This window comes from Cornus florida, unplaced genomic scaffold, assembly GCF_030987335.1.
Source record: "Cornus florida cultivar Cherokee Brave unplaced genomic scaffold, ASM3098733v1 CherokeeBrave_3.0.0_Hap2_Chr11, whole genome shotgun sequence".
Taxonomy (NCBI): Eukaryota; Viridiplantae; Streptophyta; class Magnoliopsida; order Cornales; family Cornaceae; genus Cornus; species Cornus florida.
In genome coordinates, this window is record NW_026775581.1 from 134963798 (window position 1) to 134977412 (window position 13615).

The 13615-nt window shown below is 37.3% G+C and overlaps 2 protein-coding genes and 2 non-coding genes across 5 annotated transcripts; 3 read left to right on the top strand and 1 right to left on the bottom strand.

Moving 5' to 3' along the window:
* The first annotated feature begins 370 nt into the window (after nucleotides 1–370).
* On the top strand, nucleotides 371–7456 carry LOC132286102 (ARF guanine-nucleotide exchange factor GNOM-like). 2 transcript variants are annotated; one of them, XM_059788367.1, is made up of 3 exons: nucleotides 371–506; nucleotides 2194–2997; nucleotides 3278–7456. In XM_059788367.1, the coding sequence occupies exons 2-3, from the start codon at nucleotides 2266–2268 to the stop codon at nucleotides 6935–6937; spliced, it is 4392 nt and encodes a 1463-aa protein (XP_059644350.1). In that variant the 5' UTR covers nucleotides 371–506; nucleotides 2194–2265; the 3' UTR covers nucleotides 6938–7456. The 2 variants fall into 2 exon arrangements, with proteins under 2 accessions (XP_059644350.1, XP_059644351.1); XM_059788368.1 differs by having other exon boundaries at nucleotides 380–506; nucleotides 2217–2997.
* Nucleotides 7457–8537: 1081 nt separating this feature from the next.
* Nucleotides 8538–12597, bottom strand: LOC132284321 (uncharacterized). Its single transcript, XM_059786411.1, has 6 exons — nucleotides 12443–12597; nucleotides 11169–11289; nucleotides 10550–10715; nucleotides 9218–9280; nucleotides 9047–9115; nucleotides 8538–8923 (listed from the first exon to the last, which is right to left on the bottom strand). Exons 2-6 carry the CDS (start codon nucleotides 11282–11284, stop codon nucleotides 8828–8830), a joined length of 510 nt encoding a protein of 169 aa, XP_059642394.1. The 5' UTR covers nucleotides 11285–11289; nucleotides 12443–12597; the 3' UTR covers nucleotides 8538–8827.
* A 558-nt stretch (nucleotides 12598–13155) lies between these two features.
* On the top strand, nucleotides 13156–13228 carry TRNAA-UGC (transfer RNA alanine (anticodon UGC)). Its single transcript has one exon. It is a non-coding gene; the product is annotated as a tRNA-Ala (tRNA).
* Nucleotides 13229–13312: 84 nt separating this feature from the next.
* TRNAA-UGC (transfer RNA alanine (anticodon UGC)) lies at nucleotides 13313–13385 on the top strand. The gene has a single exon. It is a non-coding gene; the product is annotated as a tRNA-Ala (tRNA).
* The last annotated feature ends 230 nt before the right edge of the window (nucleotides 13386–13615 follow it).

Below are 13615 nucleotides of genomic sequence, written 5' to 3' on the forward strand. Positions count from 1 at the left end.
TTTAGTACATATATATTAATGTTAGAATAGACACCTCTAAGTTCTCTAACACATATCCTCTTATAATCATTTCTTTTCACTTCCCCTCCAATTTTTATCTAAAATGATTTAAATAATTGTTGAGGTTTAAAATTTATCCCTAAAATAAAATATATTCTCTTATAATAATTTCCTTTTCACTTCAACTCCAATTTTTATCTAAAATGATTTAAATAACTGTTGAGGTTTAAAATAAAATTAGTGTAATTATTTAATCAATAAGGAGTGTCCATGTAATTATCCTCATTGGATGCAAGTCTAATTTTATCAATAAAATAAATAAATAAATACGGAGTGAACAAGACGTATTTTGCTCAGATGGGCCGAAACGTTGGTCCCAGTCCGATGCTCTTTTATCAAATATTCCGTACGTTCAAAAAAATCGAATGCCAAGACTCAAAGAGGGATCGGTACCCTCTCTTGTCAGGTCTCCCAAACAACAGTTCTCAACTTGGGATCCTCAAAAGGTACGTTCTTTCGCATCTGATCTGATGTTTCTCCGCACAATCCATTGATTTGCATGTCGTTTAACATACCAGATTGAATGGTTTACGCTTTGATTGCGAGTCCAATTGACCTAATTGTCTCTCGTATGAGCGTGAAGTGATTTTCAATTACGTGTCGATTACTAGTTTCGTTCTCATCAATTTTGTAATCTGATATTTCCTATTATTCGATTGAGCTCTGGTTAAGTATGATCTGGTACTCAGGCTTTGAATGTTTTTTTTTTCCCCTTCATTTTCATTCATATTCGTTTCAATATAGGAGGAACAGTTTATTCAATACTAAAATAGAGAAAGTGATTCAGCAGTTATGAAACAGTGGTTTTAAAAAATCAACTTGGGTGAAGAAAGATTTTCTTGTGGTTTATGTAAATTTGGAGAGAGTTGATGGAGTTGTGATTGTAATAAGGAGGAGAAACAAGCGAATCTCGATTTACGCTAGCCTTGCATTACGGAGCCGCTAGCCTTGCATTACGGATCCGTATTAAGTCCCTATGGTTTTACCTTAGTTGTGATGGAATTCACATTCAAGATGTTGTTCCACAATGTATGTCATTTGTCAATTCTATTGTTTTGTTTGACAGAGGCATAGGTCAACCTAATGTTGCAACAATGTATTCTCTTGCCCAGAAAATCCTCTAATTTTTAATTAAAAATTTAAATGACTTCAACCTCCCTCTCCTTTTCTCAAAAGAATAGCAGTGGTCCAGAAATCACTCGCTTTCATCACCGTTTTAAGAATACAATTTTCATTTTTATTTTTTTCCTTGTTTTGCCCTAGGTATCTGCCAATTTTAGCCTCTTCTCACTGGAGACTCTCTTGATGCTATTTTTCCATAAGCTCAAAGAAAGGACAAATAGGTACACCGAGGCATGCACATTTTAGATTAAGTTTCCAGGTTCAAGATAAATGTGGATGATTTTAAATGTAACTTCACAGGAATTTAATGTATTTATTGGATTGATATAGAAACATTGTTTAGTTCCGTTCTACTTGTAGTATTGTTATGTATAACTCATTTACTTGGTTTTTATTTGTTAAATATTTGATTTTATATTTTGATTCTTCATCCCCTAGATATTCTGATTATAGAAAACTTTTTGGTATAAGTTAGATTTCCAATCATTGAATGTAAAAGCAACACATGCGGACCATGCCAATATGTCTAGAAGTGTTTTGCTCACTAACTACTGTGATCAACATGAAGGAATAGTTGCCAAGTCGGCAAGAACCAATGTGTTACAAGAAGTTCCATATAGTAATGGGATCAGTGTTGGTCGGTGCTAGGAGGGGCAGCCTAGTTACAGACCTAACTTCTGGCATTAGTTTTTGCTTAAAGTTGCTGTTCTCTTACCAAATTCATGGCCTTAATGCGTGGTAGCATGAACTTTTATCATTGCACCAGGCGATAGTGTTTACAAGAAGTTTTGGTAAGGGAAAGTATGCTCATTAAATATCCATTGGCCCTTGGTACTCTCATGAAGTGTTCGAGATGCTATACTTTAAAGTCACATAATATATCTTGCTTTCCACTGTTGAGTTTTATCTGATTTCCACACTTTTAAACCTTTTTGCAAATTTCTTTTCAAATTCATTTATGTTTACTGTCTTAGTAAATCATTTGACAAGTATGGTTTGACTTGCTTTCAGCACCTTATTTGCCTGGTATGCAGCTGCATGGTTCAAGTAGAACTTGAATTGCATTAAGAAGCTTGGATAATTATGGGGTGCTTAAATCAGCAGTCTGGAGTCGACGCATTTGTTGAACCCAAGGACTGTTCCATGAAGGCTTCCAGAGGTGCTTTAGCATGTATGGTGAATTCAGAAATAGGTGCAGTTTTGGCTGTGATGAGGAGAAATGTACGATGGGGAGTTCACTATATCACAGATGATGGTCAACTAGAGCACAGTCTTATTCAATCTTTCAAGGAATTACGGAGAAAAATTTTCTCATGGCAGCATCAATGGCAAAATATTAATCCGATTGTGTACCTCCAGCCGTTTTTGGATGTGATTAAATCTGATGAAACCGGTGCACCAATCACTGGTGTTGCTTTGTCATCCATTTACAAGATCTTAACTCTTGAGATACTTGATTTAAATACTGTGAATGTAGCTGATGCTTTGCATCTAATAGTTGATTCTGTGACAAGCTGCCGGTTTGAGGTGACCGATCCTGCCTCCGAAGAAGTGGTACTGATGAAGATACTTCAGGTTCTTTTGGCTTGTATGAAGAGTAAGGCATCGGTTAAGTTGAGTAATCAGCACGTGTGCAACATAATAAATACCTGCTTTCGTGTAGTTCATCAAGCAAGCTCTAAAGGTGAATTGTTGCAGAGGATAGCGCGGCATACCATGCATGAATTAGTTAGATGTATTTTTTCACACCTGTCAGATATTGACAATACAGAAAATGCAGTGGCTCGGGGAGGCAGGTCATATGTCAATAAAGAGGTAATGGTCACTATGCATAATTTTTCTTGTTTGATGCAATTACGCTTTGGATGTAGAAATACATGTTCCAGGACTACGATAGAGTTTGGTTCTCAGGCTCCATATTCTACGTATAGCCTACCAACCTCTTGAATGTGGAAGTCTTGGACAAAACAATCTGATTTTTTGGATTGAGTGATGGTGCTACTGGATTTGCTCTGCCTCATAATTTGAAGAATTCTGAGATCAGCATTCCATATGTTATTTCCTTGTCAATTCACGAAGCTTGTGTTTTGTGCAGGTTGGTGCACCAAGTAACAATCTTACTTCTGAGGGTAGACCACAAGAAAATGGCCATACCAGTTCAGAATATGATGGTCTGCCACCTTCAGCTGGAGTTGCTTCTACTGTTTCAACAGCTGCAGTATCAGCCAGGATGGATGAAAATATAACTGAGGTTAGTCCGCAGGATGAGGGGGCTGCTCAAAATGGAGAGCATCTTATGACGGAACCCTATGGGATCCCATGCATGGTAGAGATATTTCACTTCCTGTGTTCTCTTTTGAATGTAATGGAGCACATTGAAGTGGGTCCTATATCAAACCCTATAGCATATGATGAAGATGTTCCCCTATTTGCATTGGGTTTAATTAATTCGGCTATTGAACTGGGTGGGGAATCTATTGGACATCATCCTAAATTATTGGCTTTGATACAGAATGAACTGTTCCAAAACCTGATGCGGTTTGGCTTCTCAATGAGTCCTCTAATTTTTTCAACAGTATGTAGCATTATTCTCAATCTTTATTGTCATCTGAGGACGAAGCTGAAACTACAGCTTGAAGCTTTCTTCTCTGATGTGCTTTTGAGGATTGCACAAAGCAAGCATGGCTCTTCATACCAACAGCAAGAGGTCGCTATGGAGACTCTTGTTGACCTTTGCAGGCAGCAAATGTTTATGTCTGAAATGTATGCAAACTTTGATTGTGACATATCCTGCAGCAATGTGTTTGAAGATCTAGCCAATCTGCTATCAAAAAGTGCATTTCCAGTGAACAGCCCTCTATCTTCGATGCAGATTCTTGCTTTGGAAGGACTGATTGCTATGATTCAGGTTATTGTTGAGAGGATAGGCAATGAATCACCACCTTCAGAACAGACTCAATTAGATCTAGATGGATATAAACCATTCTGGACTGTGAAATGTGAGAACTATGGTGATCCTAGTCATTGGGTTCCATTTGTTCATAGGATGAAGAAAATCAAGAGAGGGTTGATGATTGGAGTCGATCACTTTAACCTGGATCCTAAGAAAGGTTTAGAATTTCTCCAAGCAATGCATCTGATACCTGATAAACGTGATTCCCAAAGTGTAGCTTGTTTTTTGAGGTACACAACTGGTTTAGATAAGAATCTTATTGGGGATTACCTGGGAAACCACGATGAATTCTGTGTTCAAGTCCTTCATGAATTTGCTGGAACTTTCGATTTTCAAGACATGAATTTGGATACTGCACTGCGCGTTTTCTTGGAATCTTTCCGATTGCCTGGAGAATCACAGAAGATCCATAGAGTGCTTGAGGCATTTTCAGGAAGATATTATGAGCAATCACCACAAATTCTGGTCAACAGAGATGCTGCACTCGTGTTGTCATATTCACTTATAATGCTTAACACAGATCAACACAATGTACAGGTGAAGAAGAAGATGACAGAAGAAGATTTTATCCGTAACAACCGGCGCATCAATGGAGGGAATGATCTCCCTCGGGAGTACCTGTCAGAGCTTTATCACTCAATTTGTGAGAACGAGATCCGCATGACACCAGAGCAAGGTTCTGGTTTTCCAATGATTTCACCAAGCCACTGGGTCAGTCTAACGCACAAATCAAAACAAACTGCTCCATTCATCACCTGTGATCCTAGAGCGCACCTTGACTATGATATATTTACTATATTGTCGGGTCCTACAATTGCTGCCATCTCGGTTGTTTTTGATCATGTAGAACAGGAAGATGTCTTACAAACTTGTGTTGATGGATTCTCGGCCATTGCTAAAATTTCGGCATGTTATCATCTTGATGACGTATTGAATGATTTGGTTGTATCTCTCTGTAAATTCACAACCCTCATGCTTCCATTTTCCATTGAAGAGGCTATTCTTGCTTTTACGGATGACACTAAAGCAAGAATGGCAACCATAACAGTTTTCACCATGGCAAATAGATATGGTGATTACATTCGCTCTGGATGGAAAAACATACTAGATTGCATCTTAAGCTTGCACAAGCTAGGCCTTCTGCCATCTCGTCTGGCTAGTGATGCTGCTGATGAATTGGAGCCTTCTTCTGAGTTGGAGCGAGATAGACCTGCTACTAGTTCCCCACCTGCTCCTCACATGCCTTCTACAGTGACTCCTCGGAAATCATCTAGCTTAATGGGGCGGTTCAGCCAGTTCTTATATCTTGATACAGAAGAGCCTGCACCACAACCAACAGAAGAACAGCTTGTGGCTCATCAGAGCACTGTTCAGATGGTTCAGAATTGCAATATTAATTGCATATTTACGGAAAGCAAATTTCTACAAGCTGAATCCTTAATGCAGCTTTCTCAGGCCCTTATTTTGGCTGCAGGGCAACCCAAGAAGGGGAATAACTCTCTTGGAGATGAACAGACAAGAGTTTTTTGCCTAGAGTTGCTGATTGTGATCACGCTGAATAACCGGGATAGGATTATGCTTCTCTGGCAGGCGGTTTATGAGCACATAGCCAATATTGTTCAGTCAACAACAATGCCTTGTGCTCTGGTGGAGAAGGCTGTGTTTGGTCTGCTCCGCATATGCCAGCGGCTTCTTCCTTACAAGGAAAATCTGACTGATGAGCTTCTTAAGTCGCTTCAACTGATACTGAAACTTGATGCACGGGTTGCTGATGCATACTGTGAACACATTACACAAGAAGTTATGCGCCTTGTCAAAGCAAATGCAATGCAGATAAGATCTCATATGGGTTGGCGCACAATCGCTTCTTTGCTTTCTATCACAGCTCGACATCCGGAAGCATCTGAAGCAGGATTTGAAACACTAGCCTTTATAATGTCCGATGGGGCCCACCTGTTACCAGCAAATTACGTTTTATGTGTGAATGCTGCTCGGCAGTTTGCTGAGTCTCGAGTTGGGAATGTTGATCGATCTGTGAGATCCTTGGATCTGATGGCAGGATCCATTATTTGCCTATTAAGATGGTCTTCCACGACCGTGGAAGATGTGGGGAAGGAGGCTGCTCTCAAAATGCATCAGGATATATGGGAGATGTGGTTGAGGCTGGTACAGGGACTGAGGAAAGTGTGTTTGGATCAGAGAGAGGAGGTGAGGAATCATGCTATTTTGTTGTTGCAGCAGTGCTTGACAGGAGCAGATGGGATCTACCTTCCAAATGAGTTGTGGTTGCAGTGGTTTGATCTCGTGATATTCACATTGCTCGATGATTTAGTAGAATTTGCACAGGATAAGTCTCCAAAGGACTATAGGAACTTGGAAGGAACACTTACTTTGTCTATTAAACTCTTGTCAAAAGTATTCTTACAATTGCTGCCTGATCTCTCACAGTTGACATCTTTCTGTAAACTTTGGCTGGGGGTTCTTAATCGCATGGACACATTTATGAAGATGAAATTCAGAGGGAAACGGAGTGAGGCGATCCATGAACTAGTTCCGGAGCTCCTCAAGAATACTCTGCTTGTCATGAAAACTAGGGGAATTCTCGTGCAGAGTGATGCTATTGCTGGGGACAGTTTCTGGCAACTAACTTGGTTGCATGTCAAGAATATATCCCCATCTTTGCAATCAGAAGTTTTCCCCGGTAATGAATTGGAGCATTTACAGACAAAGCACATTAAAACAGGGGGTGGTCCTATACCTGATGGGAATTTATTTGCTCCCTCAAGTGAGACCATCGCCTGAAGATAGTTCCCAGATAGCAGGGTTACAATTACAATTTCTTTGGTGAATTGAAAAAGCTTGGTAGATGATCCCGCATAATTTGCCCAGATTTGTGCTATACCATTGTTAAGCTGATCTGTGTATATTGGGTACTGGTACCCACAGTAGAGAAACAATTGCAACTCACCCTGTTAAAGATTTGTGGACGGTGCAAGGTTCAAACAAAAGGAGGGAAGCAGACGCCAGGCTGCTTATTTTGACAGTTTGGTCTGTGTGATTCATATAATTTGTATCCATCAGTACAGGTGCTTTTTCCTTTTTATTCATCTTTGCTCTCCATGAACTCTGAAAAGAGGGTGTGCGGTGATTAAATACACCATGGGGTTATCGGGATTGCTCCTTAATTTTGTTCCAGCATAATAGTTTCCTAATTTCTGTATTACTAACGTTTAAAAATTACAATATGCACCATTTTTTTCTGTATGAATGGTGTCCTATTTTATAAAATAATACAGATCGGTTCATCCAGGGATTTCTAAAGACCTTGTATAGAAACGCTGATTTTCCAATTGAATGCTTGTGTATTATGAATTTATGATTCTTGCTTCTTGTGACCCCTCTCTGACGGGTGTTTCTGTTTTGTTTTTGTTATGTTTTGAGGGTTGAGAGATTAACATTGTTATAAAATGTGTCTTAATTTGTATAATTGGTGTTTCTGTTTTGTTTTTGTTATGTTTGAGGGTTGAGAGATTGTAGTAACATTGTGATCAAATGTGTCTTAATTTGTATAATTGTATCTGTCTAATTTTGATGAGTGGCTCTATCAGATAATAATAATCTGTACAACACCGGTTCTCTTTTATTTGTATATTTGAATGTCTTTGGAATAAAAGTGTCTATTTTGTTCTTTTTTCTTTTAAGTATACGATGGATATAGTGTGCGCGCGTCTGCCTCTGTGGAGGCCTGGTATGGGAGGAGAGAGAATGAAGAAGGAAAGTGGATGTTGGATTATTTTTGTGAGAAGGGGGCTGTGTTTTTGTCCTTGTTATGTTTTTGTGTTTTGTTCTTGTTATGCTTTGAGGGTGGGAGAGATTAATGCATGTGATCAGAATCCAAATGATAAAATGTATGCAACGAAACTTTTTATCGAACCGCCAAGCCAATTAACAGGAACTTGCAATGCAGCTTAACATGGGTCCTGATTTGTCCCGGTCCTTTTGTGTGGGAGATGAATGGTAGCAGATTCAGATTCATTTAGGCCAATATAATCAGATATGATATATATCAGTCTATGATTTGTCCTTGCCTTTCAACATTCATTTCTTTATTGGTAAATCCTCTGATAAATACGAGCAAGATGCAATAATATATGGGTCAATTTTGTCTCGTCTGATAAATTGGGGCAGAATTTTTTTAAAAATAATATACACACACACACACACGCATATATCATGTGACAGGCACATGACAATGTAACCTCATGAGAAAAGTTGAGACCTAAAACAAAGAAGCTGGGTGCGTGAAAAATTGGGAAAATGCAACTTACATGTCATAAATACCATTTGCAGCTGAAGCTTTTTGAAGAACTAATTAGAAATTTTGTTGGAAATGGAAAAATAATTAGAAAAACAAAACAGATCTTGTATCTTTAAATCATAATCCATGTTACAGTTATTGCATATTTCGTTTATGAACAAATTGCACAAACCTTCCGGATGACATTCATGTTCGAGTCCAGATGGAAATGGAGTTTGTAATTATATACATCGCAGCAAGTTAGCTATAACCTTGTGATTTCAGAGAGATGCATTTCCCCACAAAAATAGAAAACAAAACAAAAATGGGAACATGTTGCAAAAATGCTCAGCCAGATGAACCTCAAAAGATGTTGCTACCTGCCTTGTCTAGAGTTAACAATCCTCGGAACCGGGTGGTATGTATGCGTCCACCAGCTCATTCATCTCTGCCCTTTCCACCATAGTAGCGTTATAAAGCAACATTATCTCCTGCATATGCATGTTGATTATCAACCACAAATGCATGATCCAAAACAAAGCCGAAGGAAATAATAATAATAATAATAATATATATATATATATATATATATTACAAATAAGCAACCTCATTACCTCCGCGCTTGATCTAATAGCCTTCATCCTTGCTCTTGTACATGTGTGCCTGAGTCTCTCCATGGCATCCTGCATCTACTTATTGTTTAAGAACTAAAAGTGGACCATTCCATGCATGATTCATACCTCAATAAAATAAAATGAATCTCAAAGAATCAAAATTGATATTACCCTTATTGCTGAGTCAATAAAGTTGATTTTCGTCCTTAGAGATCTACTCAAGCTGTTGACATACTGCACAAACATTTTAATTAGGTATATATTAAAGGTAGAGCCAGCCACGCACGAAGGTTTTAAGGGTGTAAAGGAATTAAGGGGTAGACTATGGCAATGGTGGTAATATCTCTGGCCATCAAGCACGAAGGTTAAAGCTTGAGGACACAAACTTTCAACAAATAGAAGGAAAAAAAAAAAAAAAAAAATTTGTGCCCAGTTTGTCTTAATCCCCCAGATTGGTGAAATCTGTAATGAGTAAGGACTATATTCAGTTGAAAGAGGAAAGATATTCAAGCTACTACCAGCAAAAGAATATTTATTTAACAAGCAACATTAGTATTGCCAGGGAATTGAAATTAGCCATTGCCAAGGAAACAGGTTCTGAACCAAAATTTTATTCCAGTGCTGTTTGAAATAAAAAAATGCAATCGCTTACATCAATTGAAAGGACTTCTTTGGGACAATAACCAGGCACAACAAATGCAAAAAAAAAAAAAGAGAGAGAGAGAAGAGAGTCTAAAAATGAAAGAACAATGAATGAAATTCACTCGACTTTCAAAGAAAGTAATCCAATTGACTGCAAGGCAATTCAACTGGAAATAGGTTATAAGATATCCTACTATTAACCTAATACTAGAGGACTTCTCAGCTTATGCTTAAGGTAAATTAAAAAAAAAAAAGAAAAAAAAAAAAAGATTTTTGTAGATGTCTGGATGATGATGACTCCTTTCTGGCATTCTCAACCCTTTTAAATGTAAATTTCAAGTAGTTTGTAGTAGTTTCTTAAAATAATTCAACTGGCCATGTCTTAGATACAAAGCTTGTAACATCACTTCTTACACATGATGTCAAGTAACAATTCCTAATTGCCTAAAACTGCCTTCTAACTTCAAATATTTCTGCTTGTCCAATGCATTCAGTCTTCCAGATTGAATGACTTTCTGATTACTTCCATTTACGTAAAAATGGTCATATAACTAGTTTTATTTTATCGGCACATGATCCCTTTAAGGTTGGCCCTTATATTTTCCACTGTCACATGAGGGGTAGAATGCTGCTTCTTTTAGCTTCTAATAGTAGATAAAGGACTTCTGTTTGTAATAATCTACTAATGATACTTTGGATCAATAAGATCCAAAAGCCATCTTACATGATAATGCCATAAGCCACTCTCTAATTGTTGGCAGAAAAGTTAAACATGAGTGCAAACAGTTGCTTTTGTACAAAAAGAACCAAACAATAAATTTATTTGTGTGGTCGTGCCTGCCTGCGTGGAGCAGAAAATACCTCAAATAGCATCAGACAAGCATTCAGATTGTTAGCACATGCACATCTGACTAACAAACCATTACTCTGCCAGAATGATCGATTAATTCTAGATGGTCTCACATTATCAAATTCCACAGCTTTCAAGATGTCAGTATCCTCAGCAAGCTCCTTAAAATATTTGCAGCTGTAATGAAGGTTATCAAAGTCAAAAGCAGCAAGTGCTTGACAATTGAGAATAATGAAGCGACCACAAGACAGAAGGTTCACAGAAAAATTAGTCTTAAACGAAGAGAACTTAATACAATGAGTGCCAGAAGCACCAGTGAAAATTTCTTGGTGCATACTCAACTAACTCTATAGGTATATACTAAGTAAATTCGAGTTGAACATCTCACTTTGGGTTAGCAGAGATGAACAAGCCTGTGTTTTTGGTGATAAAAGTTTGTTTCGCAAATCTCATGAATACCATGTGGAAAATTGAACAGCCAACTTAAATTGAAAATTGAGCAGCTGCATGCCGCTTAGAATGCAATACATTATTAAATATCAAGTTATAATAAATAAATAAATAAACCTTCTAAATTTAACAAAATCACAGGTTAATATTAACATTCATTTTACACTACTGGTATCTTACACGGTTTTTGCCCTTGCAAGATTGGCTGCCCCATCAAGTGATGCAGCTACAAAAACCATGATATGTTTCAACACATCAGAGTGCAAATCAGTTATTCTTGTTTTCTTCCGCTTCATAGTTTCTGCAATTAATATGAAATATTAGTTTTAAAATTCTTAAAACCACAAAAAGATAACACAAAACAGCTAAGAATCAACAATAGTGGAAGGTTTCACATGATTACTTCGTTACAACTTCAAATTTATAAAAAAATTAAATAAATAACAATGAGGTCAACAGGAGATGTTTAAAATCTTTGGTTGTACAAAATAGATCCCCTTCCCTTCCCCAAACAAATAAAAAAAAAAAGAAGGAAGAAGAAGCCAGAAACAATCTTCAAGCACAAAATCCATTTCTTTCTGAAATTCTCCTTTTCTTTTTCCCTTTTTCCTAGATTTGTTTCTAGGCTCACTTCTTTTAAAAACAAAAAAGTGCAGTTGGGAAGCACAAGTATAATTATTTAACTTCAACTTTGTTGTTGCAATAAAATTCAGGTCATAAAATTTGTTTCAAATTAGAAATTAGAACTGTAACTAATACATAGCAAAATTTAAAATATCACAGGTTATTGGAGAGCATCAACTGATCCATTCATCTCTACCCAATATATAAATATATATATGTGTGTGTGTGTGTGTGTGTGTGTGTGTGTGTGTATGTTTATACGCCTAAAAGTACAATCTGTTCAGCTGCAGTAAAAGATGACCAATCCCTTTTATACCAACAACTAAACAAGTGTCAGAATTGAAGGAATTGGTAGGAAATTAAAGAGCCAGATGCCCCAGCCGCCAGGATTAAAAAAGAGCCATCTTGTTGGAGAAGTATCACCCAAATTTTGATCTTTTAACAAAATTCAAAATATTGGGTTTCTCAAATCTATTATTGATCATAAGTCACAAGGGAAGATTCTAACTTTGTTACCACCAACAACTTAGCCCAAGTGGAAGGTAGAGGATTCGAGTCGCCAATGGGGAAAAAGATTGAGTCTTGATTTACCGATCAAAAAAAAAAAAAAAAAATCCGACTTTGTTGATTAAATGCATGCCCAAACCCAGAAGTTGTTCTCATCATTCACTAACGTTGAAAGTATAACTTTACATTCTCAATTTTCATAAGAATTAAATGTCATAATTGTAAATTGATAAGCTTGAAAAAGCACAAATTGTTACAATCCACTATTACCCAGTACTCGGAAATATGTTACTTGATTGAAAAACAGGGCATATAGAACATACCTGTATTAGCAGAAGCAGTAAGAGGGGGCGGCGAGTAACGGTGGGTGGTGGCGAGTAACGGTGGCGGAGGGATGAAACCTAGTTATCAAATTTCCAATTGCCCTTCTGTCTTCTCTTTTCTATGCTGCTGTACCGTCTTCATTCCAGTGTTCCTCGAATTCTAAGATAATAGGCTGTGCACGTGTTATGCATGTGACGGGATTCCATGTAAGATTACATGGCTGCCCCTCACATTTTCACACCCTCCCGGACCCTAGTTGAATGGACGTGATGGTTTCAATTGTGGTAATTGGTATGAGTCATGGTCTATGGTCATTTGTTGTGTTTCTTAGAGAGGATATAAGGTGCATTCTGTTTGGATTGAATGAAAAAATAAATAAATAAATTTTCAAAAGAGAAAAAAAGAAAAACAAATAAAAAATATTAAAAATGAACTTTTTAGTCTAGACATAAGTCAAATGAAGTGGTGGGTTATATCATGTTTGAAGACTTTAGGTCTGCGAAATTTATTTAATATTGTTCAAAAGAAATAATTATACTATTATATTTGATTTGTATTGGGAAAGGAAAATGACACCAAAAGGGAGCATCTTGGGTTCCCATTAATAAACGAATCAAATTTCATCTATGGCATTCTAGTTCGAGCTGCTTGGTTGCAAAATGGGAGTATAATTATTTATCAGATATTAAAAACTTTCTACAACTTACCAAATGGGGATGTAGCTCAAATGATAGAGCGCTCGCTTTGCATGCGAGAGGCACGGGGTTCGATCCCCCGCATCTCCAATACATTATTTTGCTTTCTTTTGCATTCCCTTCCTTTCTAGTTTTTATCATTGTTCTACATTTTTTTCTATCATGTTTCACAAAGGGGATGTAGCTCAAATGGTAGAGCGCTCGCTTTGCATGCGAGAGGCACGGGGTTCGATCCCCCGCATCTCCAATTATGCACATTATTTTGCTTTCTTTTTCCTCCCTTCTGTTTTTAACAGGGAGGAGGAGATCTTCGTTTCTAGTTTCTATCATGGTTCTCTATTTTTTTACCTCTCTCTCTCTCTCTCTCTATGTGTATATATATATATATATTTATATCTTAGAAAATTAATATCACTGCAAAGTGTACATATGATCTAGCTCTCTATATTTATATCTAGAAAAACTAATCTCGCTGCA